A 27,189-nucleotide genomic window follows, 5' to 3' on the forward strand; every position below is an offset into this window, starting at 1 on the left:
CTATGGCTGTTAAAATTTCATCAGTTAGGAAGTAATTTCCATTTATTGAGTATTGGCAAGAGGAAGGGAAGAAATGATAAGTGGTAGTGGGAAATGCCTAACCGATTCAAAATGACATTAACATTAATTACAGGTATTAATGAGCTATATGGACCGAACTTTCTCAAACCCAGGTGTGTACAAAGTGTCCTCCGTGTGCAGACGCGAGCTGCTCCCTGAGCTGTTCACCTGCTCCACCACCCCGTGAAAAATAAGGGGTCTCTTAAACGCTTGGGGTATGGGTGCTGGAGTTTGTGGTCAATGGGTGGGGAACAGCCCTTCTTGTGTGGGCGTACGAAGGTGTGTTTCCTCTCCCTGTGTTTTCTGCAAACAGCCCCGAAAGCTGAGCTGGTCCTTTCACAGAATCACAGAATTTTCTAGGTTGGAAGGGACCTCAAAGATCATCTTGTCCAACAGTCAACCTGACTGACAAAAATAGACACCCACACAACAAACAAGGAGCATCATCACTAAACCAGACCTCCCAGCACTACATCAACCCGTCTTTTGAACACCTCCAGGGATGGGGCCTCAACCACCTCCCTGGGCAGCCCATTCCAATGGCTGAGAACCCTTTCGGTGAAAAAATTTTTCCTAATATCCAGCCTGAACCTCCCCTGGCGCAACTTGAGGCCATTTCCTCTCGTCCTGTCGCCTGTGACTTGAGAGACCGACCCCCACCTCTCTACACCCTCCTTTCAGGGAGTTGTAGAGAGCAATAAGGTCTCCCCTCAGCCTCCTCTTCTCCAGGCTGAATAACCCCAGCTCCCTCAGCCTCTCCTCATAAGACTTATTCTCCAGACCCCTCACCATCTTTGTCGCCCTTCTCTGGACCCGCTCCAGCACCTCAATGTCTTTTTTATGGTAGGGGGCCCAAAACATAACCCCAGCTCCCTCAGCCTCTCCTCATAAGACTTATTCTCCAGACCCCTCACCATCTTTGTCGCCCTTCTCTGGACCCACTCCAGCCCCTCAATGTCTTTTTTATGGTGGGGGGCCCAAAACTGGACACAGTACTCAAGGTGAGGCCTCACCAGTGCCCAGTACAGGGGGACAATCACCTCTCGGGCCCTACTCCCCACGCTGTTCCTGACACAGGCCAGGATGCTGTTGGCTTTCTTTCCCCCTAGTGCTTCCTCGCCAGCAATAATATTCCGTGGGGCCGTTTTATTTCCGAAAGCGCTTGTATGATTCCATTATCTCCTCGTTGCTCCTTCAATAACTCCTTGGCAACACTGTTATCTTCACATCCAATACTCCTTGTGACACCTGCAAAACACGGGAGCCTCTCAAAGGCACCACAGGAGCCTCGTGGAAGGCAGCAGTTGTTCCTGCTGCAGCCTTGGAGGGGAAACACACGGAGCGGTTCGGTCCGGCCTGTCCAGACCCCATCCATTATCCTCTGGGAGAACAATGACAGCACAGAGCTGTTCAAACATTCACTTAGCATCAGCTATTAGAAAGAAATAGCTCTTAATGTTTTCTAAATCAAAATTGGAGAGGTAAGAGGGGAAAATTATGTATTTAGTATGTGTCAGAAAAAAAAAAGCTAAAGCACAGAACCTTGTGTCTTCAGAGCCAGCTGAGGAGGAGGATTGTGATTATTTCTTCTTGTAACACCTTTTATGAACAAATCTCTACATAATGCTGAATATTGCATAGAGAAGTAGGTTTGATCCCACTTCACCCATCTCCCTCAAGCACAGGCTGTTCAGTGCCGTGTTTTGGAAGGTCTCAGCAGCGGTGGGAGGAAGGATGGTTGCTGGTGCAGCTCACGTAAGGAGCACATCTTTTTTCCTCTGAGATTTGTTATCAGGTTTTTTTGAGAACGTGGTGAAGACAAAGGCTATTTCTAAGAACTAGTCCAAGCCTCAGCTTTAAACACAGTGCACAGCATTGATTTAATTGATCACGTTTAATGTGATGCTTACAGCCTTTTCCCAGCACTTCACTGGGCGCAGAGGGAGAGGAAAGAAGCAATTTTCCAAGTTAGGACAAAACAGAAAAGATTTTCTATTGCATATTCAGCCTGAAATATCCTTTTCTTATGTTTTGGACAGCAGCACTACTCAGAGCTTACAAGCTAGAGGAAGATATTTCTACAATGCATTAGTCAGTGGATTGTCTTTCCCCCCGCAGAGCATTCCAGAGGAAAGAGCCAGGTTTTAAAGACTACGAGTTTCCGGATGGTGCCCTGTCTCATGGTCATTAATACTGTCTGGCATATCCATGAGCAATTTGCTAAAAAAAATTATGATGTGCAATTTATTTTCCAAGATTAATGATTTTTTGAAAACAATATCTACTACTTATCTTTAAAAACCCTCACTACTAAATCTTGAGTAAATAAATGCTGTACATTGATTTTTTTCTCCTCTTAAATGAATCCTTTGACATAGCATTTATCTTCAGGGCACTCTCAAAAATCAAAAAGTATTTAGGTTAAATTAATTTAACACACCTAAATATTGGCTTTTGGGAATGGATAGAGGAAGGAAATTTTGATTGTGTATTGCTAAATTTGGCTTTTTAAATGTATGCCTTGTAACTTGAATCACTTTATGTGGTCATGACTATGTAATTAACATTCTGTTTTCTGATGATTGTTTGTTGTTACCTGTTCCTATAAGGACATAGAGATGGGGGGGTGTATAAATCAGGAATAGTTCTACTAAAGGCAGTACAAAATTTGTGGACAAAGCCAAAAATAAGTATGAAGAGGGTAAGGAAGATAACAGGAAATTTATGTTTTTTACTACAGTTTATCAGCAGCCACAGTTTCACATCTGTGACTGAGCAGTTGACTTAACAGGGCTCAAAACACTTTTTTTTTCTAGTGTTTTTCATTTTAGCACCTACTTTTAGTGCCACCAGCTGTCTCCCAGCCACCGTGGGTTGGCAGGGGATATGGTGGTACCCGAGACCCAGTGCTGGTTCTGGCACGGAGCAGAGGGTGCACTGGGCACGTGCAACAGCCAGGGAGCTGGGGGTGCTCTCATATCAGTCCTGAAAAATTAATAATGGAGACTATTTTATTTTCCCCTTCCCAACACAGAAAAATGAGCTGTTGCTGAAAAACAAGGGGTAGGATTAATCAGCTTAGAAAGGAGACGAGGATGAACAGGTCTGGTCATAAAGGTTATGCGTTAAGGAGGGAGAAAGGAAAAATTTAAGCTGGATTGAAATTAAAACCAGGGTGTAATGGGACAGAGATAGGGTAGGAGTCTTTTGAACTGAGAATCGGGGTGATTTTCTCGCCAGTGAGTTGTGGAAATGGGGAATGGGTTCCAAGGAGAAGGGGCAGAGACCCATCACCCCTGACTCTAGGAATGTCTGCAGTACCCACCCTGCGCTGCCAGACATCCCCGAGCTGCTTCTCAGGGTTTATGCTTCTACAGCGACTCATTTGCAGGATTTTGCAAGAATCCTGCAAGGCCAGTGGCCTGTACTTTCTGGTTTCTCGCCCTATGGAACAGAATTTCCCATCGTGGAAAATGATGGAAGCGTGTTACCCACTCAAAGGTGTCTCTTCATGCTTACAAGCAAATTTTTCCAGCGTGAAGATTTATAATTTGTTCTTTTTATGCCTATGATCTACCCTATTCGTTTACCCAGCAACAAATATCTTCACAGCAGATGAGGCTTGAAGAATCTGACCAGTTTTCACCTTTACTTCTTTCTTTTCTTCAGCCCCTCCATGAATTCCCTGCTGAGTTCAGGCTCTGTAAGTATCTTATGATCAACCCATCTCTCCTTTTCTCTCTCTAGGATCTGATACGAAGAGATATTCTGTATTACAAAGGTCGCATAGACATGGATAAGTATGAAGTGGTGGATATAGAGGACGGGAGAGATGATGACTTCAATGTCAGCATGAAGAATGCCTTCAAACTTCATAACAAGGAGACTGAGGAAATGCACTTATTCTTTGCCAAGAAACTGGAGGAGAAGTTGCGATGGCTTAGAGCTTTCAGAGAAGAAAGGAAGATGGTAAAAGAAGATGAAAAGATAGGTGAGGAATATGAAATGAATCTCAAAGGAGATTGTTGGTAATGCTAAATTTAGCCCCAACTGTTGGAGAAACCCACATTTTTTTTAAGTAGAATTACAGTTCAACCTCATTGCTCTCACAGTCATAAATAGAGCTCTCTCCAATTCAGTCACTATTATTTTTGGCCCTCAATAAACAAATTCTGTCCATAGCTTCAAGCCTGGACCTCCGTGGGTAATGTGGGAGAAGGAAGTCTTTGGCCACCTGACTTCAGAGCCTCCTGGCTGCATCAGGTCTGCTCTGGTTGAGCCTTTCTCGTGCAGGGCAGGAGGGTGGCAGAGTCGATGCCTTATGGTGTGCCCTTCCCTCGGCCTCCCCCCATAAATTGACTGTAACCGGTGTCAGCCCAGGCTCAGTCTGTGTCGCTCAGCTGTAAAGCACTGGGCATATTTATGATACTGTATAAATAATAATGGGTCTAATCTTACTTTTCATACAGCCCCTGCACGAGTGAGATTATAGAGAGGCCTGTCCTTCCGAGGAAGAACTGCTTTTCCTTAGCACACCTGCCCCACACACAGCTCACTGGGTGACGCTTGGCCACCTGGGGTGCTCTGTGTTTGCCCAACAGGGCAGAACATTCCCCCCCCCCCCCCCCCCCCCTGCAGTGATGTTCAGGCAGCAGCAGAATAACATCAGCCTGACAGACAGCAAGATGCACAAGGAACACTTCATTACACGGCAGGCTGAAAGCCTGACAGCTCAGCACTGAAGGCTGGCGGCCCCCAGATCCCCAAAAGAAAAAGAGGCTTTGTAAGCAACCTTCTGAATTGTGTTTGCCGTGTTCCCTTTTTTCAGGCTTTGAAATTTCTGAAAATCAAAAGCGGCAAGCGGCAATGACAGTAAAGAAAGTCAGTAAGCAAAAAGGTAACCGGCAACACGCACTGTGCCTGGTGATGTGAGGGTGGAGCGGGCTGGGCTGAATCCTGCTGGATTAGGATCCAGCGTCCCCCTTTGAATTTCCTCCTCCCCTTTCTCTTTTTTTATAAAATACCGTTTGTGCTTTGTATCCTTTCTTAATGTATCTGTGGGCCAAATTAATCTCTGGTCTAACGTGGTTGAAACCAGCGGCATTTCACCAGAGATGAATTTGATCTCGTGTCTCCAGTCTGATGTCCAGAAGCTGTCCCTGGGGGCAGAAATCTATCTCAGTTGTTTATCTCAGGCTGAAATGGGAGTGAGTGCGGAGATGTGTAGGGGTTCTGCTAATTCCCAAAGTCTCCCATTAGCAAAGAAAGAAAAATGGCTCAAATACTGTAAAAGATGGTGAGGGATCTACCCCTTTCCAGCTTCTGGAAAGGGGACACATATTTCCTGGGGCTACCTTTTTTAAGAGAGCACAGTAGCATCAGCTCTAGGAAATAAAGTATATCTTAGTAAAGATATTATATCTAATTCATTTCCCCACCCAGGCAGGCTACAGCCAACTAATAAATGCCATGCTAGATATTAAACACTCAACTGGCAGAAGAGCCAGCGTTAATTATCTCTTGCAATAACTCTTGCAGCTACAGGTTTTGAAGCAGTAAATACGGAGGGAAAGTCAGAGAGGTCATTTTTCAAGTTTTCCAAAGCTTCACAAGGTCGTAGACATATCGATGCGTTACCAAAGTACCGCGGCACAACCAGGCCTAGAAAAGGGTTTTGAGAGAACTCACCACTTCTCGGCTATCGTCAGGTCCAGGCTGACTTGTCCCCGCTCTGTTCAGGCACTGGGTTGTTTTTTGCAGAAGTTGAAGGAGATCTTTGCTTTCTGCCTCACCTGTTTGTTGTCTACTGGCTTTGCTGGTCCAGTAGTGGTTTGCTAGGCCAGCTGTAAACTCCTTGGTTTGCTGTGTCTCTCCATTGTCATTAGTCTTCTCCTCTATACTGACTTCCTATGTTGTCTTCTGAGATGATGTTCTCTTAAAAACTCTCCTGGCCAGATTTTCTAAGCTCAAAGTGTGTGTGCACACCCAGGCAGGGGCGCAGGGCCGCGTCGTTGGGGCAGTGGCGGGCGCTGGCACGAGCTCGGTGTCGGGGACGGACCCTCACCACGTGCATGTGTGTCCCTCAGCACGGCAGCAACCCGAAAATTAGAGGCACTGGCTTGCATGATGGCCACGACAAAACCAGTTTTAATGATTATTTGCTGTTCAATTAATTATATTACTAATTAATTGAGGTGTTCGTTAATTAATAATTGTACTTTTCAGTCATTAAGTGACACAGTTCAAAGGTGCCTGAGCATGCCTACCAGTATTCCCACTTAAATCACTGGACTTGCATCCTGACAAACACAATGTGCCAACCACACGTGTTTCCTACATGGCAATTGCTCTCTTGTTTTCTCTCTTTCTCTTTCTCTCTCTCTTTCTCTCTGAGATGAAAAAGGAGGGGCTGTTATCTTAGACTTGTCTGACTATAAAATGAATTAGCTCCTAAAAGACCAGTCAGCGTTACTTTTATGAAGAACGAGCTTACGCTGTAGCTCTGGCAGTTCTTTTTATGAGGTGCAGTCCCGGAGTCAGACAGAAATTCAGTCAGACCCTGAGCATCCAGTGAAGTGAAACGGGTTATTTTACTTAAGACGTGAAATCTGAAAAACAACAAATAGGGTCATTAACTTAGTAGCTCTGGGTTTTTGGTTTGGTTTTTTTTTCCTACACTTTGGTAATCATAGGCCAGTCTCAGATTAATTAAATTAAATGCCAGCACTGAATGTTTTGCTGAAAACTCTTAGTTCTCTTACTCTGTGGTTTGTCTTGTGCCCCAGAACCAAGGGGCGGCAGGAGGCTGCCGGAGCGGGGACCTGGTGCCATGGCTCAGAAGAGGGAGGTAGGAGGAAATTCCTGAGAGTTGGCTTTTAGTGACTGATTTTTTTGAGTCTTGCCATATGCATTTTACATATATTGCCAACAATTTTTTTACCAAAGACTTTGGCAGGCACTTGGGACTGGTTGCTGAAGTGGGGTTGATGCCTGCAGACACCTCCCGCAGCACGACAGTCGCACTGGAAGGGGCTTTAAGTTGGTTTTGGAGCATCAGTTGGACCTGGAAAGCCCTTTAGGAGTGGGAACACTTCCACTGCATTCAACTGAACTAGTTATTAATTTAAATTTATGGGCTTTGCAGGACAGGTCTCAGTGGCTGCAGCAGGGCCTGATGGCTCAACAGCTCGACCTGACGTGTCGAGAGCCTGCTCCCGTGTCAGCGGACACCGATTGCAGACTTGTCTCTACATTATCTCACTTGTTCCCTCCACCCCTTAAATGGGAAACCATGGTAATTTCCCTGTCACAGAATACTTAAGGAGAGAGAGGAAAGCCATGAAGGAGGTGAGATGGAAAATGCGATCAACTTTGTTAGAGATGAAGCAGAAAAACATTTTTCAGATAGTATAAACTGCCGCTTCTTTCACGCCCTGCTGTACCACACCTCCCCAAAGTACTGCTCTGGAGCTGGAAAAGGAAGCTTTTTAAAGTAGTTTCAGCTACCCCTCACTGCAGCAGGAGAGGGAGAGGTGCTGAGAGATCAGCTGGTAGCAGGAACCTTAAAACTCCACTTTTTAAACTTTATTCAGGTGATTAAGAGAGAACGCAACTCTCGGTGTTTTGGGAAGGTTTTTGGTCCCGAAATGAGGGCTCTGTGGGTGCAGATCAGCCCCCTCAGGAAGCAAGATCCCTCCTACTGCTCACGTCTGCACAGAAATGTGTGCACGTGTGCAGGGCCAGGCTTCCTTCCAAAGCGATTTAAGGATGCACGAGGTCAGATTTCAGCCACGTACTCGGATTTGCACTACTTATTGGATTGGGCAAAATGTAATGATATTAGACCAGGTGCCTTAAGACAGCATTAAACCGATTTTTAGCCTTCTTTAAGTCCATTAGACATAAAGTAAATGGGTAGTGTTGGCTCTGCACCTCACCAGCAGGTAGAGAAAAGGGCCGTTTGGTGTTGTTTTTTTTTCTTTTTGCATTGATTGTCCAAGGTTTTGCCTCTCGGTTACTGCCCTTTAGCTTCTTTCAATGTCAGTGTGGTAACTGGGAATAGAATTCAGTGTGGTGTCTCCTAGAAATAGCAAAGTAACAGAGAAATTTTTTTGTCCTGACTTACAAAAACAACAAAAAGCCCCCCAGCCCTTTTTTAAGCTGCAGCCAAGCAAGCACACAACTTTTCCGCAGAGAAGTCCAGGTACCACCAAGGACCTTTGCTGCCTCACCATCAGGATAGCATGGAGCTGCACTTCCCAAATTGTGCTCGTTGTTGACTACAGCAGTGGAAACAATGCTGAAGTTCCCTTGAAAATGGATCCTTTGTGGATCTCCAGTCCATCCATAACATGGACGCAGGATTAGCCAGGGTACTTTTGCCATTTTTAAGTGGCTGAAAACAGAAGGCTCCTGGAGTCTCTCTGGCCATCAATCCATTCTCTTCTGCTGCCCACTTTCAATCTCCCCTCCAATAATTAGTGTGTGCAGCTTTCAGTGACATTCCATTACTTTTCTGATCCTCAGCTTTGTCTACATCTGTCCCCGTGCAGGACAGTGTGTGCACACAAGGGAATTTGGCTGGTGTTCCTGGAAGCTGTCAGAGGGATCAGAGGTTCCAGTGTCCAGGAAGGAGACCCCATTCTTACAGCACCCTTCCCCACTAATGTGTCCTTTTTGGAAAAAGAAACATCTGTTCCAATGGAAAGAAGTGTTCTTAGTGCTGGGTGGGAGGGTTTCCCACCCCAGGAGAGTTCCTCAGACCCATGCTTTGAGCTAGCTCCTTCGTGCCCTTCTCTCTGTCCTGTGTGTTCTCCTCTGCACTGTGCCACAGCTTCACCAAAGCAGATGCCCTCAGCCCAGACAAGTCTTTAGCCTGGTGCTCTGGGGCTTGTGAAAGCCCTGAGCTTAGAAAGATGCTGTCATTAAATCTGCCCATGAACACCCAGCCATGCAAACCCAGCAGGGGTTATATCTTCAGCCAGCATGAACCGCTTTGGCCTGCATTAAACACCTTCTGAGTCACTGAATTTTCCTGCTAACTTCTTCCTTTCTGGTCACTTGAGCTCATGGCAAAGTACGTCATAAAACCTTGACCCAAACACCCAACAACTTTTCCTTTGACTTCTCAAACTTCTGCACTTCAAGTTGTCCCCTAGCAAGTCTGCAGAGCGCGAGGTGATGGCTTGTCCTTCTCCTAACACTTGTCAGTGTCCTTGTGCTGGCTTCCTCCAGCTGGTGAGGACAGGTCTCAGCAGGTATTGGAGGCTGTAGGTACCTCCTACGGTTCTCCTCAGTGTTTAAGCCTATTTTATTGCCTCTCCCTTGCTAACAAGATTGACGTGGCCCTGACACGTTTCCCCATCCCATTCACACATGTCGGCACAGCCTCGGGGGGATTGAGAGGAGCAACACATGGAGTAACAGCTTTAAAACAAAGAGGGGCATTTGCATTTTCAGATAATCAGGGTCGCTTCCCTCTTCTCACACAGCTTCCCGCAGCCAGAGGTGAAAGAACGGAGCGAATCATGTTCTCGGTGGGATTTCCCCACAGATTCAGAGAAAGCACAGAGCTTATCTCCGTGCTTGTAAAATACAGACCTTACCCAAAACCTCCGGCACGCGGGTGTTATCCAGAGCCCGTCTGCATCTTGCCCAAGCGCTCCGTGCCGTGGGTCCACAAGCACCGGTCTCACTGGTGATCGTGTAGATAGAGATGGCTTCTCACTCCAGGCACCACTAACCCAGCTGGAGGCAGTAGTATCATCTGAGATCCCCTCAGATATACAACCTAAGGCAAATTATGAATAAATTCTTGGCTGGGAGACCTCTGAGGATGGTACCGGTGGCTCGGCAATGAGCACATGCTTCTGAGCGAACTCTCCAGGGGGGTTTTTTGGTACGATGTGAAACAGGCCTTTTGGATTTTTCCCTTGGTCCTCGTTTGAAGAGCCAAGATGTTGACATCAATGTCATGTTGAGTTTCCAACTGAAATACGTTTGTCAGCCCAGACACTCCTGTGCTTTCAGTTCGGTGAGGTATTTTAGGTGAGGGGCAGTGTTTCTACCCAGAGGAGCTGCGTTTCAGGGCAGTGATGGATGAACTGATCTCTCCCTATCAACGGGACAGGCGGAGTATAAACACACGACAGGATAAATTAGTTTTCACCTGGCTTTGATTGATAAAGCCCTGGTATTATTTATTCCATCTTGCCTTGCTTAGCATTTGATTATAACATGAGGCATCATTATCCTAATGCCTAGTCTAATGACATCGGGTTGCAGTAACAGACTTGATAAATAGACTCAGGAAGGTCAAGTTACCTCAATTTTTGTAGATACTGTGGATGGCTGTGGAATAGCCAGGACACAAGATTACTCTTTTTCTCTGTAGCATTTCTCAAGCTGCAGGTAGCCCTTTCCCCCCTCCCCCATCTTCCTCCAAACCAGAGAAGTTGGGCTAGTTAGAAAAGATAGCCAAGGCGTGTTCTCCTCACCGGTACCACCCCTGGTACTATCTACCTCTGCCAGGCTGCTGAGTAAAATCCCTGGCCATGTCAAAAACCATGGCTAATGCACCACTTAAATTCCTTAAATGCATGATAAAGATGGAGTGGGGTTGTTGAGTGTGGAAGTGTCAACCCACGAAGTCCCCGGTGGGTCAGGACTGCCTTCCGAGGCAGCCGCTCCTGCTCCCGGCCACCCCCCGTGCCTCGTGCTGCACAGCCCAGGTCTGCAGCCGGGGAACACAACTGGTGTCCCACACAGCCCAGTCTGCTCCTTCCAAACCTAAAACAGCCACCAAGGGAACAGTGGTGAAGTGCTTTGAGATCCTCTGTTGAAACGTGCTGAAGAAAGGCAAAGGACCGTACCCGCTCAGCCATTACTGCTTCTTAGTTCTTGAACTTAAGCTCGTCCTATTGCAGGAGTAATTAACCGTGCAACAATTAGTGTTCTTGAGGTATGATCCTGGCTATGCCATGTTGTGTATGGGTTACAATATTCAGGAAGAAACAGAGTTCATGGGATTTTTGAGTGTTTTGGCTCCTGAAGGATGCAAGTTGGCTCAGATGCTGTTAGAGAAGAGGAGATGAAAGGTTCCTTAGCGCAGCGCTGCGTCCTTCCCTACCAGCAGCCTCCTCTTGGCCAGCAAGAGAAAGCAGGGCTTGACATTTTACTGTCTCCCACTCAACTCTGGCTAATGAAGAGCATGATGTCGAGATAGCTAGGTAGAACAAGAGCCTATGAAATAGCTCCTGATCAAAGTATAGACTGAAACCTTAAAGGTTGAGGATGGAATAAGCAGCTTGTAAGGTGAATTTCCATGGCTTTATGTAGGCAAATGTGAGCGTGTCCTGTGTATGTTTTGTATTAACCCTGGCAAGGTGCAGTGTCCGTGTCCTGCTGTCATAACTGGCTCTGTCTGCACGTCTCCACGTGGGCTGCCTGTGAGTCAAGAGCAAGCTCCGAAATCTTCAAGTGCTACTGGAGTCATCTTGTAACCTCAAATAGAAGAGACGCTTTGAAAAAAAGAACTAGAAGGGGAAAAAAGAGGCAGTTTTAAATCTTTCTAATTGTTTTCTTCTGAGCTGAGAAATCCGAAAGATTCCAAGTGACGTTGCCTAGCACTAAAAAAAGACATGATTTAACTGACAGCGCAGCATCTCTCTTTACCAGTTTTGTCTAGCCAAATTATAAACCCTGGAGTTTTCTTTTTCTCCTTCTGAACAGATTTCCACAACCCCCACCCTGCCGAGCGATCTCGCTCCACAGCTGCAGCCTTTCTGTTCTGCCACAGTGCAGAATAATGCATGAACCAGCAGAAGGAGCTCCAGGTCTGGTCAATGGTGTAGAGCTGCTTTCTTACGCCTTGGAAAGGCAGCGTGGCAGCTGTGTCCAGGAATCATTACTTTCCTATCGATTCTTTCCCTCGGTGCTTTGAATTCCCTTCGCCGAGCAGCCCAAAATTGCATTTTGAAAGAGCTTCGCTCGTTTCTTTCTGTTGAATTGCGGTGGAGTTACGCCTTTGCATATTAAAAAAAAAATATAAATAAACCCCTCAAGAGACAATTTTGCACAACGGCCCCGAGTTCTGATGAGGGAACAAACCACTTTAGAGCAGAACAGAAAAATACCCACCTGTCATGCTTTTTCCCAGAATTGCTCTTTCTCAGGATTTGAAGATGTGCAGATTAGGGGAACGTCCCTCCTCCCCCCCTCAGTTCCTGTGGTCCACCTTGTCAAGAATGTGGGTTTGTCCATTAAAAAAAAAAAAAAACAAACAGCCATTTTTGGGGCACCTCAAGGTATTGCAAAGTGCTGTATCACAGTTTCATAGGAAAATGTGTTCTTAGGGAATTATGATCCTGACTTGCCAGAGCACCAGTGTTTGTATTTGCATGCCCGGGAATTCTGCATGCCATTGAGATCCGCGGTCTTGATCGTTCAGGCCATGGAGGCCGTTTGATAAATATGATAAATATGCAAAATTTCAGCCGCTTATTCAAGTAGAACCAGCCAGGAGCTTTTGACGTTCATCCAGCTTAGATATTAATGCCCACAGCCTCCATCCTCGAGCAGGGCCACGCAAACAACTTTGAGAATATGGGTCTGAGCTTGGTTAGAGGGAAGCGACAGTGCGTGCATGGGTATGTTTGAAGTGAGGAGAGATGTTTTTCAGGAGTTGGGATCAGAAGGGCTATTTTGGGAAAGAACTGAATGGCGTTTGCTAGTGATCTGGCCAGGGGAGTCTGCCTTTTTCTCTTTTGGAGAAGACAGACCATGGATTACATTCTTTGCAGTGTAACTCCATCAATGTCAGCGGGCCTCAGCCAGACTGTCCTTTTTCTACATCTTCAGCCTTCCAAGTGCATAACGTTTTGCTGATCCAGGAGATTTCTTAGCATTTCTGTATCATGATTAAAATACATCAGTTCACCCTCCATAAATTGGTTTGGAGACAATAAAGAGCTCAGTCCAGCTCAGCATGGCAGACCAGATCCATCGCAAGGCTGATTGCTGCTCTGCGGTCACAGGATGCAAAAGACAATGGGCCATGTCATTAAAGCCATGGGGTTTTAAGGTCTTCCAAAGCTGGAAACAATTGCTCTATGTCCCTTAGAAGCAGCTTTAGGTTCATGGCTCTTTTGTGTTGTAGAACATTAATTAGTAATCTTGGTAGCATATGGCCTGTTTGCCTTTGAAGTAATTCCTGGTCCTGCAGGTCAGTTGAAGATCCAAACCAGTTCCCAGACAGATTTCCCACCCCTAGCCCTGTGAGGGACCTGTACCAGATCCTCACCTCCCCACAGGCTCTAAAATTCCGCACCAGTCTCTGCTGTGAAAAGTGGCCAAGGCACTAAAGACTGGTAGCCTCCAGGAGAACGTCTACACTCTCATTCAAGGTTCAGGGCTAGAGTTTGCCCTCCAGAGCAGACTCTGCAGCTGATTACACTGCCCACATGTTGAGCTGCCTTCCAACAAGGCAACTCAGAGCAGGACAGTGGGAAGAGAAGGGATGGAAAAGGTAGGGCAGAGAGGAGCTCAAGCCCATGCTCTACCTTTGTGGGACTTCATTGACTTAAGTCACATGGAGTGGTAAATTCCAATTGCTGGTTGGGGCCTGCCAACAGGGATGGTCGAGTTGTCTGAGGTGTCCTATACCTGACCCTGTTCCAGGTTTGACCCCAGGACAGCAAGGGCTGTGGGGCTGAACTCTGCTCTGCGGGCTTTCTCTGGGAGAGAGGAGCTTGGGAAGGACAGAGTAGAAAACTCGTTGATGAGTAACTCCATTCCAGCGTGCAGATACAAATGCAGAACATCTCCAGGTTGTTCCTTTCAAATAAGTTTGAAATATTAAGTGTGATGAATTTGTTAAAGGTCCACTGTAAGGAGAAAGGTCTTCGTTACTCCCTACAGTGGACAGCATGATTTGAGGGTATTTGCTGTAAAGAAGGAGAAATCAGTTAGACATAGTCAAGATGATGTCTCCATTTGGTCTGAACCTTCTGTGGATTTTAACCACCCTTGATTGGTAAATTCTACCACAAAGGGGAAGCGAATCAATTCTCTTTCCTAAAGCCTTAGCTTTGGATCTAAAAGAGGTCCCGAATTATACTGCGGCAACACATAAAAGTTGTCAGATGAGCTCCGTGAGTGCAATTTGTGGGGCTTTTCCCTTTTGTCTGTAAGTACCTGATGTGTGCAGCCGTCCTGTGCCCGGGCCGGCCGGTGCCCGTCCTGCAGAGCGTGTGTTTGTGTGTGGGCAGGGACCGCTAACCCAATGCAAAGAGTCGCATTTCTTGTGCACACCTTGCTGTGGTACCTGGGTGCTAATCACCGTATTTTGCCTTCTCTAGCACCTTCCCAGCCGAGGATCTCAAAGTGTTTTACAAACATTAATTAATTTAGCTTCACAACCCTGGTGTGAGGTAGGTGGGTGATGCCATCCCGCTGTCCAGACGAGGACACTGATCTACTTGGGTAGTCGCCTCGCTCCTGCGGTTAAAACCAGGCGAGGCCCTTGTGAAGCCTTGCCACCCGTCCTGCCCTCCCCGCAGAAGGAAGAGCAGCTCTGCCTGCAGCAGAGGGGATCCAGAGATGGCCAGAGCTCACAGCAACCTGCTTCAGAGCCCTGCTCCTCCCTCCTTCCTGCCCTTACTCTGGAGTGGTGGTTTCCAGCTGATCACGCTGCCCTGCTTATCCCTCCTCAGGGGTGTTGTGGGGAAGGAAATACACAAGTAGCAAAATTCCTGGTCCCTGTAGGCTACGCTTCGGTGGTGACTTGTCTCCCTTCTGTTCCACCTCCTTTCGCCCAGAGCCACCCTTCCTGCACCATCCTTGACACTGGGGTGTGTAGGTCCCAGCTTGCTGAAGCCCCCCCTCTCCACGGGAGAGCTGTAAGGGCAGTGTCCCCTCACCCCGGTCTCACTCAGGAGTGTGACACGTGCGGGGGAATGATCCATCTAGAACCTCAGAGCCCGGCCTTGCCGGTCCATCCGTTGCCACCCGTTTGGATTGAGCAGAATCAGCCTTTTCTGCCTTGTGTGGCAGCCGCTTTTGGCTGAAACCAGGCTGGTAAATTTAAAGTGGAACCCTATGGAAAAGTCCTACAAACGTTCCTAAAGGAAATATGGAGCTGCCCTTAGTGCAGGCAGAGCAGCGCCCGCCCAAGCGACGTGGGTCCCTCCAGAGCCAGCTCTGCTCCCTTCTGATGCAGGAACCATCCTCGGGGGCTGGTCACCGTGGCGTGTTGGGGCAAAAGAGCTTTCCAAGCGTAGCTGGGAGGGAGGGGAAAAACCAGCTTGGAAATGCCCAAATTAGGGAGTGGGTTGGAGGATGCGGTTGCGTTGCCTCCGTCTGCCCAGCCTGGTACCGCGTGGGGCCCGGCCGGGGGTTTGTGCCTCGTGAGGTGACGCAGGACTTTTCCATGAGGGCAGGCAAAATACTCTGCCAATGCCAAAGGAATGGATCTTTTTTCCAAATCTTCACCGCGTGGTGGAGCGTAGGGAGCCTCCGAGGCGAGAGGTCAGGCAGCTGCTGCGTTCCTCCGTAGATTTGCCGTCTCTAGCACGTCTCCCCGTTGTTTGGGACCCTGGTAATTAAGTGGTAAGAAGCGATAGCATGACGAAGAAAGACTATTGACCCAATTGCACTTTGACTGATCTGTTTCTTTTTCCCCCCAATCATCGATGCAGGTGTGAGCTACTCCAAGTCGGTTCCTCCAGCCTACCCACCACCCCAGGATCCATTAAATCAGGGACAATACATGGTGACAGATGGCATATCCCAGTCCCAGGTCTTCGAGTTCACCGAACCCAGACGCAGCCAGGCACCATTCTGGCAAAACTTCAGCAGGTTAACACCATTCAAAAAATAATACCTAGAGAGATGGAGAATTTTAACTTAAAAGAACTCAAATTTAAAAATAAAAATAAATAAAATTATATTTATAGATGGACCTTTTTTCGGAGAAGCACTGTTGCAACTAAATATATATACATATATATATATACACACATTTTAAAAATAATAATATATATACATATATGTATATATATAGAAGGACCAAAAACTTTTTTTGTTGTTTTTGGGAAGCAATCTGCTACTAGATACTAGGAAGCACCAATGATTTCTAACCATATGACCTGTTTTATTTTATTCCATTGGTCGGACATCTTTTTATTATTATTATTATTATTATTATTATTTTCTTCTTCATTTTCATTCAAGTCGTCATTGGCATCCCAGAATGCTTTCTCGCTTGTGTGAATTCGTCATCGGAGTTCCTCATGGACTACATTGGTGTATATTTTATTTGATTTTATTTATGGGGGGGGGATGTTGTTTGTTTTTTTGGAGTGCCGGGAGGTCTCTGCTCCCTCTCCCTCCCTCTCCGTCCCTTCCTTGGCTGTCCCTGGAATTGTCATTTCAATGAAGAGCATCGACCCTTCCCCGTCCCGTCCTGCATCCTCTGCTCCGACTCGTGCCTGTCTGGATGTGCTCCCTTGTGCACCATGCTCTGCTGCGCAGTCTTTCTCTGGCTTTAACTGTTCTGTTGTGGGCAGGTGAAAACAAGCAGAGAGGGGGTACCAGCTATTTAGGAAGTGAGAGATGGGTTTTCCTCAGTCCAATTTTTTTGCTTTTTTTTTTAAGCACTGTCTTTTTCTCAATTCAGTGTGATTTGTTCACTGAGAAAAGAATATCAGGGGCTTTTATTTCTTTTGCATTTAGGTTTGGTTTGTTTTTGGTTTTTTTTTTCTATGGGATTATCTTTGATTTATTTTCTTTTTAAGCTCAGACACGACTCTGAAAAGCCCACTCCTATCTTTGTTTTCCATGCAAAGATAAAAGCTTAAAACCTGATGGCTTCACGCCCTCCATCCCAGCTAGAGGAAAATTGGCTATTAGGCTCCAACAAATGGCCAGTTTTCTTTCTTCAGGAACTAAGGTCCCATCCTGTTGGCCACGCTCCCGCCTGCACAGTCCTGCGTTAATGAACCACTAATTACCATTGAGAGGAGCAATGATCCCCAGAGTGAGGGCCAGCCCTGCCCTCACCGCCCTGTTGCCCAAGAGATGCCCGGCTTTGCTGGGGCACCGGCCGCCCAGGCAGAAGGCGAGCCACCGTGGCCACCCCATAGCAGCAGGATCATTGGGAGTATTTACCTGATATTTAAGGAGCTGCAGAGGAGTTGAGAACTTCAGGCAAGACAGGGAGGTGACCTGGGTTTAGCGTATGGCCGTGGTTACGTGACCTGATCTAAATCAGAGATGGGTTCAATCGAAACGGCGGCGGCCGGGGCGTATCAGTGTCCCTGGGCTCTCCAGGTCTCTTTCTCTCTCTTTTTCTCCCTCTGGAGATTCGTAGCTCCGTTTTCAAAGACACTTCCTACAATTTCAGCCTTAAGTACATGCGTTTGCAAGCGCAAAAGCTTATGTTTAAGCTTGTAAAACAGATCATTGTGCGCTGGGATGAGGTTTTTTTTTTTTCCTGGGGCAAATGAGACTGTTTAACCAGATTTGGAAGATGAACTTAAAAACTTTGCAGAGCTGTTCTGCAAGCTCCTTTGAAAATGTGGGATGAAGTGATTGATCACGGTATTTATCGTTTCCTTTTGAATCTGATACACCAAATAAGCACCTCAGGCCAACAGCCTGGAGATACATTATTTTTTTGTTCTCCCCTAAGAAATACAAGAGAACGGGAAGAGCCGAGAGCGTGATTTCAGTATTTCCATGGAGCCTGTTTTAATTCAGGGCATGTTCCAGGGCAGTGGCTGTGTTTTTTATTTAAGTACAGAAATAATCTCAGCACTTTTTAGTAAGCTAGAAACTATCAATAAACAGTAAAGCCAGGTGAGTGTTTGGAGAAGGGAGAGTGGCCCCTCTGTGACAGGCAGCAGCAAAACACCGGGAATCCCAAATAGGAGGCAACCCAATTTTATATCAGAACTTAATTTTTATGCTCTTTTGTATCTTTGCATTTTGATGGTCAGATTTGAATACTGAGTACGTAGCAAATATGATTTTGTTTCTTTAACAGAATGGGTATTTAACGAAGGGAATGAGTTGGGTTCTCAGAAGTTAACTGAAATGCTTTACTATTTCTGAATGGCTGGATAGGTGCAGAGAGAGAGAGAGAGAGAAAGAGAGAGAGATTACAAACTGTTGTCAACATGATGAAAATTTCACTTATTCCTTTGCCTTTTTAATTGCTTAGGGGAAAAAAAAAAAAAAAAGTAACAAGCACATTAGTTAAGCCTGTTCATTTACTGTTTTGTGCCTCAGAGAGTGAGAATGAGACATCCATAATTTTTATGAGAAGATGCTTCCTAAATATTCAGCACTAGGAAAAAAAAGAACCGCCACCGCCACACCATTATTTGCATCATAAATCAAGACTCGCTTGATCTGACAAGGCCACTTGTTGGACTCGCAGCTTCTTTCTTAACCGGAAAGCCAAAAGGAGCTAGCCTTGCTCGCGCTTGCCGCAGCCGGGCGGCCGGCAAAGCAGAGGCAGGCGCTGGCTCCAGAGGGAAGAGGGGCTTTGGCTCTCAGGCATGGCATTCAAGAAAGCTCTTCCCCTCCATAAATTGCCGAGGTGCTGCAAGAGATGGAGCACTGTCACAAAGAAGAACCAGCACCGGGTCCCACTTTCCCTCCCTGCGGTGGCTTTCCCGGTAGGGAGCGGGGCCGGGGGCGCGGGCGGCAGCGCAGACGCAGAGCGGGGGGATTTTGACCGAGCGTCTGATACAGACTTTTCATTTCACTGCCAGACAGGAGGAACCCACTTACCATCCCATACGCAGAAACAAGAGAGTTGTGACAAACTTAACATGTTTACGGTATTTCTCTGGCTGAATCTATATATATATATAAAAAAAAAAAAAAACAAAAAAACAAAAATACCCTCTTCCCTAGGTAAATGACATGCATTACCCCTTGACCTAGACACTAGAACAGAGGATCCAAATTCAAGACTTTCGCCTCCCCACCCTCTCCAAAAAGATCAAACAAGAACCAACCTAGGTGCATCTAACAGTTGTAAATAGAAAATAATACATAGAGAAATATATTTGAAATTTGTTTCAGTTTCTGGATGGTCACTGGCCGTCCATTGCAATGTTATTGATAGTACACTGTGGTGCTTTGGGTTTCTGGTTTTGTTCTCTTTATGCTCTGTCATCTTTTCATTGCAGCTACATTTCAGGGAACATGTATATTTAGTAGCTATTGTAAGTTCTGCATGGCATCACCGAGCTTATTTTTCCTTAAGAAGAAAAGAAGAGTCTGTAGGAGTTTAAAGGCACTATGACGACAGGGACTTGTAGCAGAGAATTTAAAAAAAAAAAAAAAAAAGGTTTTTAAAACTCTAGTTTGAAGCCAAATACTGATATTTTAGTGCTTTTGGGGTTTTAACAGTAAGAGAAAAAAAAAAAAAAAGAAAAAAAAAAAAGGTTTTTAAAACTCTAGTTTGAAGCCAAATACTGATATTTTAGTGCTTTTGGGGTTTTAACAGTAAGAGAAAAAAAAAAAAAGAAAAAAAAAAAAGGTTTTTAAAACTCTAGTTTGAAGCCAAATACTGATATTTTAGTGCTTTTGGGGTTTTAACAGTAAGAGAAAAAAAAAAAAAGAAAAAAAAAAAAGGTTTTTAAAACTCTAGTTTGAAGCCAAATACTGATATTTTAGTGCTTTTGGGGTTTTAACAGTAAGAGAAAAAAAAAAAAAGAAAAAAAAAAAAGGTTTTTAAAACTCTAGTTTGAAGCCAAATACTGATATTTTAGTGCTTTTGGGGTTTTAACAGTAAGAGAAAAAAAAAAAAAGAAAAAAAAAAAAGGTTTTTAAAACTCTAGTTTGAAGCCAAATACTGATATTTTAGTGCTTTTGGGGTTTTAACAGTAAGAGAAAAAAAAAAAAAGAAAAAAAAAAAAGGTTTTTAAAACTCTAGTTTGAAGCCAAATACTGATATTTTAGTGCTTTTGGGGTTTTAACAGTAAGAGAAAAAAAAAAAAAGAAAAAAAAAAAAGGTTTTTAAAACTCTAGTTTGAAGCCAAATACTGATATTTTAGTGCTTTTGGGGTTTTAACAGTAAGAGAAAAAAAAAAAAAGAAAAAAAAAAAAGGTTTTTAAAACTCTAGTTTGAAGCCAAATACTGATATTTTAGTGCTTTTGGGGTTTTAACAGTAAGAGAAAAAAAAAAAAAGAAAAAAAAAAAAGGTTTTTAAAACTCTAGTTTGAAGCCAAATACTGATATTTTAGTGCTTTTGGGGTTTTAACAGTAAGAGAAAAAAAAAAAAAGAAAAAAAAAAAAGGTTTTTAAAACTCTAGTTTGAAGCCAAATACTGATATTTTAGTGCTTTTGGGGTTTTAACAGTAAGAGAAAAAAAAAAAAAGAAAAAAAAAAAAGGTTTTTAAAACTCTAGTTTGAAGCCAAATACTGATATTTTAGTGCTTTTGGGGTTTTAACAGTAAGAGAAAAAAAAAAAAAGAAAAAAAAAAAAGGTTTTTAAAACTCTAGTTTGAAGCCAAATACTGATATTTTAGTGCTTTTGGGGTTTTAACAGTAAGAGAAAAAAAAAAAAAGAAAAAAAAAAAAGGTTTTTAAAACTCTAGTTTGAAGCCAAATACTGATATTTTAGTGCTTTTGGGGTTTTAACAGTAAGAGAAAAAAAAAAAAAGAAAAAAAAAAAAGGTTTTTAAAACTCTAGTTTGAAGCCAAATACTGATATTTTAGTGCTTTTGGGGTTTTAACAGTAAGAGAAAAAAAAAAAAAGAAAAAAAAAAAAGGTTTTTAAAACTCTAGTTTGAAGCCAAATACTGATATTTTAGTGCTTTTGGGGTTTTAACAGTAAGAGAAAAAAAAAAAAAGAAAAAAAAAAAAGGTTTTTAAAACTCTAGTTTGAAGCCAAATACTGATATTTTAGTGCTTTTGGGGTTTTAACAGTAAGAGAAAAAAAAAAAAAGAAAAAAAAAAAAGGTTTTTAAAACTCTAGTTTGAAGCCAAATACTGATATTTTAGTGCTTTTGGGGTTTTAACAGTAAGAGAAAAAAAAAAAAAGAAAAAAAAAAAAGGTTTTTAAAACTCTAGTTTGAAGCCAAATACTGATATTTTAGTGCTTTTGGGGTTTTAACAGTAAGAGAAAAAAAAAAAAAGAAAAAAAAAAAGGATTTTGGTAACCCAGCTGATCCGCACTTGCCAGTTTTATTATTTTGTTTATATTGGACTGTTTGACCCTGTCAAACAAGTGTCAAAGTTGTGTGTATAAAACAAAAACAAAAAAAAGTGTTTAAAAAAGTGTTGTAAAGACACTGAGCCTTATGAAAATATTTATGGAATTAAATAAAAAGAAGTGAAAAGGCATCTGAAGGCATTTTAAATCATTTTCCTCAGAGCGGTCTCACTCTTTTCCCAAAGGCTGAGCACGAGTCGCTGGGGTGGGGCTCCAGCTTGTCAGCAAAACAGACCCTAAACCTGTGGAGTGTAACCAAAAAATAGGTTTGTTCTCCAAACCTCCCACCTCCCCTTGCTTTGTGTCCTCCGTCTGAACCGGGCGAGATGATTAATGAGTAGCTGGAGGTTCAGCCCTGACAAAATACGGCCTCACGAGTGCTGGCAGGGGTCTCTCCAAGTGGGGCTCGGAGCGAGTCTTCTGCCAAACAGGGGTTTAAAATGCTTTCTTCTTCCTCGCCTTTGCTCAGCTCCAGCCCAGCCCTGAAGACAGACGAATTCTCCCAACTTCTAATCCAGCAGATCCCTTGGGAGCAGCGTAAGGAGCGTTTGGAGCCCGTGGCAGTAGCGCAGGGGGGGTGGGAGGGGAGGGAGCCCCTGGAGCAGAGCAGGTCCCTGCCCCGGCTGCCCCTCACCGTGGAGGGAGCAAAGTCCCACAGGGAGAAGGAACCCCTGAGAAGCAAAGTGCTCTCTGCAGAAACCCAGTGGCATTTCCCAGGTAAGGCAGGGCAGTGCTCTGTTTCTAGGCAGCCCAAGAACAGGGTTCCAGCCCAGAGAAGTGGGGTTAGCGTGGCACCCAGAGCCTGTAGCCGTTGGGAGTCATCATGTGGAGAAGCACATGGCCACCTTCCAAGGTCCTCCAAATAACTATGGCCAAAGAGCTGCGTTTCCAGTGACGACGCTGACTCTGCTCTTTCCCCTCCGTCCCCCTGGGCAAGGGATGGCAGGTTCTGCTGGTCCGTGCACCGGCCGCATCCTCAGCCCATGCCCATTGGAAAGCAGTCAGCTGGGGGGGTTAAACCGTGCCAAGGGCAAGCAGCTCTGCCCTGGGAGAGGAGAGGGATGGGGCAGGGGCAGAGCTGTGGCACCAAGGCTTCTGCAGGGCCAGAGTTTGCGCAGGCTGAGCCAGCCCCCAGCATCGCAGCTTCACATCTGCCTCCTGCTTCAGCGCTGGCCCAGGCCAAGCTTTTTTATTTTTTTCCTCTTGCTTCCATTATTGCTTGCGGTGAAGATGAGGTTGGTGCCGTGCTGGGCTTCACCTCGCCAAATGATCCTGTTTCTCTTGTAGCTCCAAACCTAAGTCCCTCCGGAGGGTTGGCACAGGCTGTTTCCAAAGTCTGCTGCTGGGGAGAGCAGACCCAAAATGTAGTTGCTTACAAAAACCTCCTCTTGAAGAACATCTCTTCCACCCACACCACTCCTTTGGGGGCCAAAATAGTTGCTGGCCAGAATTTTGCTCTGCCCTCCGAGTTTGCAGACGTGAGCTGTGGGGTCAGGGAGAGCACGAGCCGTTGCCCAGGGTGTGTAATGTCCCAAAAAAACCAAAAAAGCCCTGACCAAGAGGGACTGGGGAAGAACATCAGTCCCCCAGCATGTGGTGAGCACCACCAAGGCTTGCTCAGAAGCAGCGATGACCTCTATGGCCCTGCAACATGCTCCCAGCCCAGCTCACTGTCCCAGCCATGGCCAGGGAGAAGGGCATTCCACTGCCAGGAACATCACTGCAGCTTGTAGTCAACTTCTGTGTTTCATTTATTTGGTGACAATATTGGTTTGGTTTTAGCTCTCTCCAGCCACCCAGCATCCAGCCAGCCGCTGTGAGCTTCGGTTGCATAAGACAAAAACCAAAACCAAAGAAACCCAGTTTAAAGTTAATTTTTCTTGTGGGGTGCTAGGTTCCTCGGGCTGTATTTCTAGAGAACAGACCAAACCGACCCTCCGTGGTCGCAGCAGGGGCTCAGCAGGACAGACGTGGCCTGATGGCTGAGGCCTTGACTCAGAAATTCACTTAAACGCGTGCCCAAGTCCACCATTTTGCACCAAAGTTTTTATTACGTACACATGGAAGTGCAGGACTCGGGCCTCAGAATGAACGCTGATGAGTAGGGAAATGCCTTAGAATGAACATCGCCACTGAGGCTGCCTGTTTTCTGGTGGTCTGTGGTGCCTCCCACCGAGCCGTGAGGCTTGAGGGCACTTTGGTGTGTGGGACCCCCGAGTGGCGCTGGGCTCCGTGGGCAGCGTGGGGATGGGCAATGGGACGAGCAAAGCTTTTAGGCTGATGTTTGTGACATGACAGGAATGTTGTACGAACAACTCTGAACGTCAAAGCCACCTCTGTTTTATCTGTGTGTATAGCCGTGGTATTACAGCCCAACTTTTAAGGAATCAGACTTTGGATCTGGCCTATGGTGCTGGGATTACGATCCCCATCTGCCTCAAACGCTAAATTCCCTTGTTATTCTGTAGCTGAGAAGCAGCACCAGGTTTTGCACTAAGCTCAGGGATGGGGCAGCATCCTCCGAGGCACGTCATGCACTGTCTGTGCTGGGTTATTGAGGAAGAGTCTGGAATTGGGTGTTGCTGGGGATGCAGCGAGAATAACGGGCATTTTTGAGAGCGTTTCTAAGCACAGTCCACCAAGGACTGCTAAGGAAGGACTAACTGTGGATGTAGTCTCCCCAAAACTGCAGCTACAAGTTGTAAAACTGTGTGTGTTTCTCTGAATCTCCTACTTTTGCTATGGAAAAGAGAGATAAGGTATTTCTTAAATGCTTTTAATGTTCACATCCTTTTTCTTTCCAGCTCTCTCAAGGCAAAAAAAAACCCCTGCATCCTGGTGAAGATGTGCACTTTCTCATTTCAGAGCCACAGTAATGTGTTACCTCTGGCAGGTTTGGCAGGGGCTCTGTGCTCAGACCTTGCCACAGACCAAGCCACGCAGCAGCAATGGCTCAAAAATCTTCCCTGTCCTGCCCCACAGCATCCCCCCTTTCAACACCCCAGCCAAAGCCAGCCTGGGGTTGCGGGGACACACAGGGACTTCGCTTTTTCAGTCCAGGCTACAACAGCAACCACAACAAAAAAAAATCTCCAAGACAAGAACACTGATTTTTTAACTTTTTCATATAGGAGAATACCTAAAAAAGCTAAACCTTTGCCGAAACACTTACCTCATAGAAACCATCAGGGCTTGAGAAAGTGCTCTGGTCTGTGACATCTTGTCGAGCGTGTGTCACCTCTGGCTGCCACCACGGCTCCGAGCTGGGAACTGCTTTTTGGGGGAGATGGGGGCTGTACACACAGCTCCTCGCCCCGCTGCTGTAATAGCAGGGAGCTGGAACACACGCCGTGAGAGCCTGTACAGCTGCAGGGAAACAGACACACATTTTTGTTAGGATTTCGTTTTTTTTCAGAATAAACCATGGTACTAAATTGGCTTCTAAACACCCTCTGAGAATTCAGGCTCTGAGAGACCCGGTGGTGTCTTCCTGGCTGGTCCTGGAAGTCAGTGAAACTTAACTTCAGAAGAGAAGTTTTATTCTCTTCTTTTCCACATGGAGAAGCAGCAGAGGATATATTAGTATGTTTGCTCCTCTTTTCAACCTCACTTTTACAAAAGCTGGGAAGCTTTTATTCCTGAAGCAAATGCTCGGAGGGTGTGTGTATTTGTATTTTCCAGCCTTTGCCAGTTCATGGGAAATCAGAAAGTAGGTGGCCCTTGCTCAGAGCGTGGTGTGCCCTGGGTGGAGATGCCAAACAAGGAACAGCCATCACCCAGCAGGGCCAGGGCTCCTCTTATCAGTGCAACACTGACCAGTGTTTCCTGTGAATTGGTGGGATTTTTCTCCAGAACTGGGTAGCTGAGTGTAAAAAAAACAAACAAACAAACAAACAAACAAAAAATATCCTCTTCCTGACTGTTTTCTGAACTGGTATAAATTGGAACAACCCCAGTGACCCACCACAGGCTCATTGCAGGTGTAACTGAAAGCAGCACCTCATCTGCAGATTTAGTGACTGGACCCATCCAGGCTGGAAATGCTTGGGAATAGTCAGCTCAGCCACGTAAGAGGAAGTACTTCTTCCTCCTAAAGACAGGGATTTTTAAGGCAGGTTTTACATAGGCTGGGTTGATGCTACATCGCATTCACTGGGAAACACTGCAGGTTTGAACAAATAAGTAATTTGCAGAAGTGGAAGTGGCTGCTGTTGTTATCTCAGACAGTCCCTGGTCAGTTCCTCATCCCAGGTGAGCCCTGGCCTGTCCAGATGAACGCTCTGAGCAGAGCTTTGCTGAGCCCCATTGCCCAGATCAGTTTAATATCAGCCTGATGCTGGTTGACCTGGGCATTTGACAGCTTTTCCCCCATGGGTCACTCCTGTGCAGCCCAGGCCACAGGGCTTTGTGAGTTGAAGGTGTTTTAGCACATCTTAAAATGGAATTGCTTTTCCCGGGCATGTGCTGTCACACTAGTTCTTTGTTGTCAGTTTGGAAGCTGGATAAATGCAAAGAAGTGCCATTTGCTGTGTTTTAACTCCCCAGCAGACCAGACCAGTGCTTTTCCTGTGCCAAAAATGAGCAGCCTGACGCTCTGCTCCCCATCCAAACTCGGCTGACATGAAAGGCTGTAGTTTTTACAGAGCCCGACTCCAGCAAAGGACGAGGCAGGCAAATTGCACTATCAGGACAATTGTAAAAAAAATTCCGCCACTTGTTGCCTTATCTGACCTAGACCACACCATTTGTATTTCACAATTTATTTTTCTGTTTGGCTGGAGCCAAACTCTGTTGTGTTGGTGTCCATGCAGAGGGCCCTCGCGCTCCCAGGGGACACCCGAGTGACACAAAAGCCACCAAGAGCCCTCCTCCAACAGGCAAAAGCACTGGTGCCCGTGACACGGGTGGGTGCTGTGTGTACACACAAGGTGGGTCAGGACCAGGGAGGGTTATCCTCCCTTAATGACAATTAACAGAGCCCTTACCCCACAGGCCGTTTATTTTGAGGGAATATGTGACCAACGCACTGATTTCCTCAAAGTTTCACTCCCCCACAGATGCAGGGCAGCAAGAGAGGAGTCCCTGGCCAGCTCTGCTGCTGCGGTGGTTTCACGCTATCCAAAGGAAATCCAGAGTCTTTGGACCGGGAAAAGAAAATAGGAGCAAATACAATAAATACCCGTAGCTGCGGTGAGAGCCGAGACGGGTGGCGCGGGCTCTGGTTCTGCTCCCGGGACGGTTTGTGCCCCTTCTCTAAGGACTGTGAGCACGCAGCCTCCCCACAAAGCCACCCTCCCAACGAGTCACCTCCTGAAGGCAGCCACCCTTTGCCAGCGACAGCAAAGGTGACAGCAAAGGTGACAGCAAAAGTGATGCCAAAAGGGCTTCGACGCGCCAGGTACGTATCCTGCCGGCAGCAGCCGCCCCAGCCCGGCTGCCGGCGCTCACAGCCCCGGTGTCAGGGATGGGCAGGAACGCTGGAGAAGGTGGAGGAAAAAAAAAAAAAAAGGAAACGGATGGAGAAAAGCAAGAGATGTTTGGATGGCACCAAGGAGGGGGTGACTGAGGCGCTGGCGGGGCGGGCTGTGCGTGGTGCCGGCCGCCCGGGAGGCCAGGGCACAGGCAAATTGCTCAAGGATGCGTCACGCTGTTGTTATCGGTGTCGCTAGCGCAGTTACACCGGGCTTGTTTTTACTGTCTGGATGTACCATTAAACACGTTTGATTTCGTTGCCTGATTGCAGATGAGTGGTTTCAGCCTCGCACACAATTCAAGTGCTACCCAGGGGCTCCGTTCATGACATCTCTGGACAGGGAAGAGGGAGTTTTTTGGGGTGTGTGGACGCCGCGTGGTTTTCTGCTGGAGCGGGGGTAACAACACTCACCTGGCAAAGGGGAGC

The 27,189-nt window shown here is 46.0% G+C and overlaps 1 protein-coding gene across 11 annotated transcripts in view; it reads left to right on the forward strand.

Moving 5' to 3' along the window:
- Positions 1 to 26,622, forward strand: part of ARHGEF9 (Cdc42 guanine nucleotide exchange factor 9) — a 191,794-nt gene extending 165,172 nt beyond the window's left edge. For 8 of the 11 annotated variants that reach the window (XM_014955077.1, XM_014955081.1, XM_014955087.1 and 5 more), the window contains 3 exons: positions 3,808 to 4,051; positions 4,889 to 4,957; positions 15,756 to 16,018. In XM_014955077.1, the coding sequence (XP_014810563.1) occupies positions 3,808 to 4,051; positions 4,889 to 4,957; positions 15,756 to 15,937 (495 nt within the window). In that variant the 3' untranslated portion in view covers positions 15,938 to 16,018. Of the gene's footprint in view, positions 1 to 3,807; positions 4,052 to 4,888; positions 4,958 to 15,755; positions 16,019 to 18,348; positions 19,420 to 26,347 lie in introns of those variants that run through there. The other 3 variants (XM_014955078.1, XM_014955079.1, XM_014955080.1) reach the window with 3 other exon arrangements.
- Positions 26,623 to 27,189: the final 567 nt, after the last annotated feature.

This window comes from Calidris pugnax, unplaced genomic scaffold (assembly GCF_001431845.1).
Source record: "Calidris pugnax isolate Ruff unplaced genomic scaffold, ASM143184v1 scaffold38, whole genome shotgun sequence".
NCBI lineage: Eukaryota > Metazoa > Chordata > Aves > Charadriiformes > Scolopacidae > Calidris > Calidris pugnax.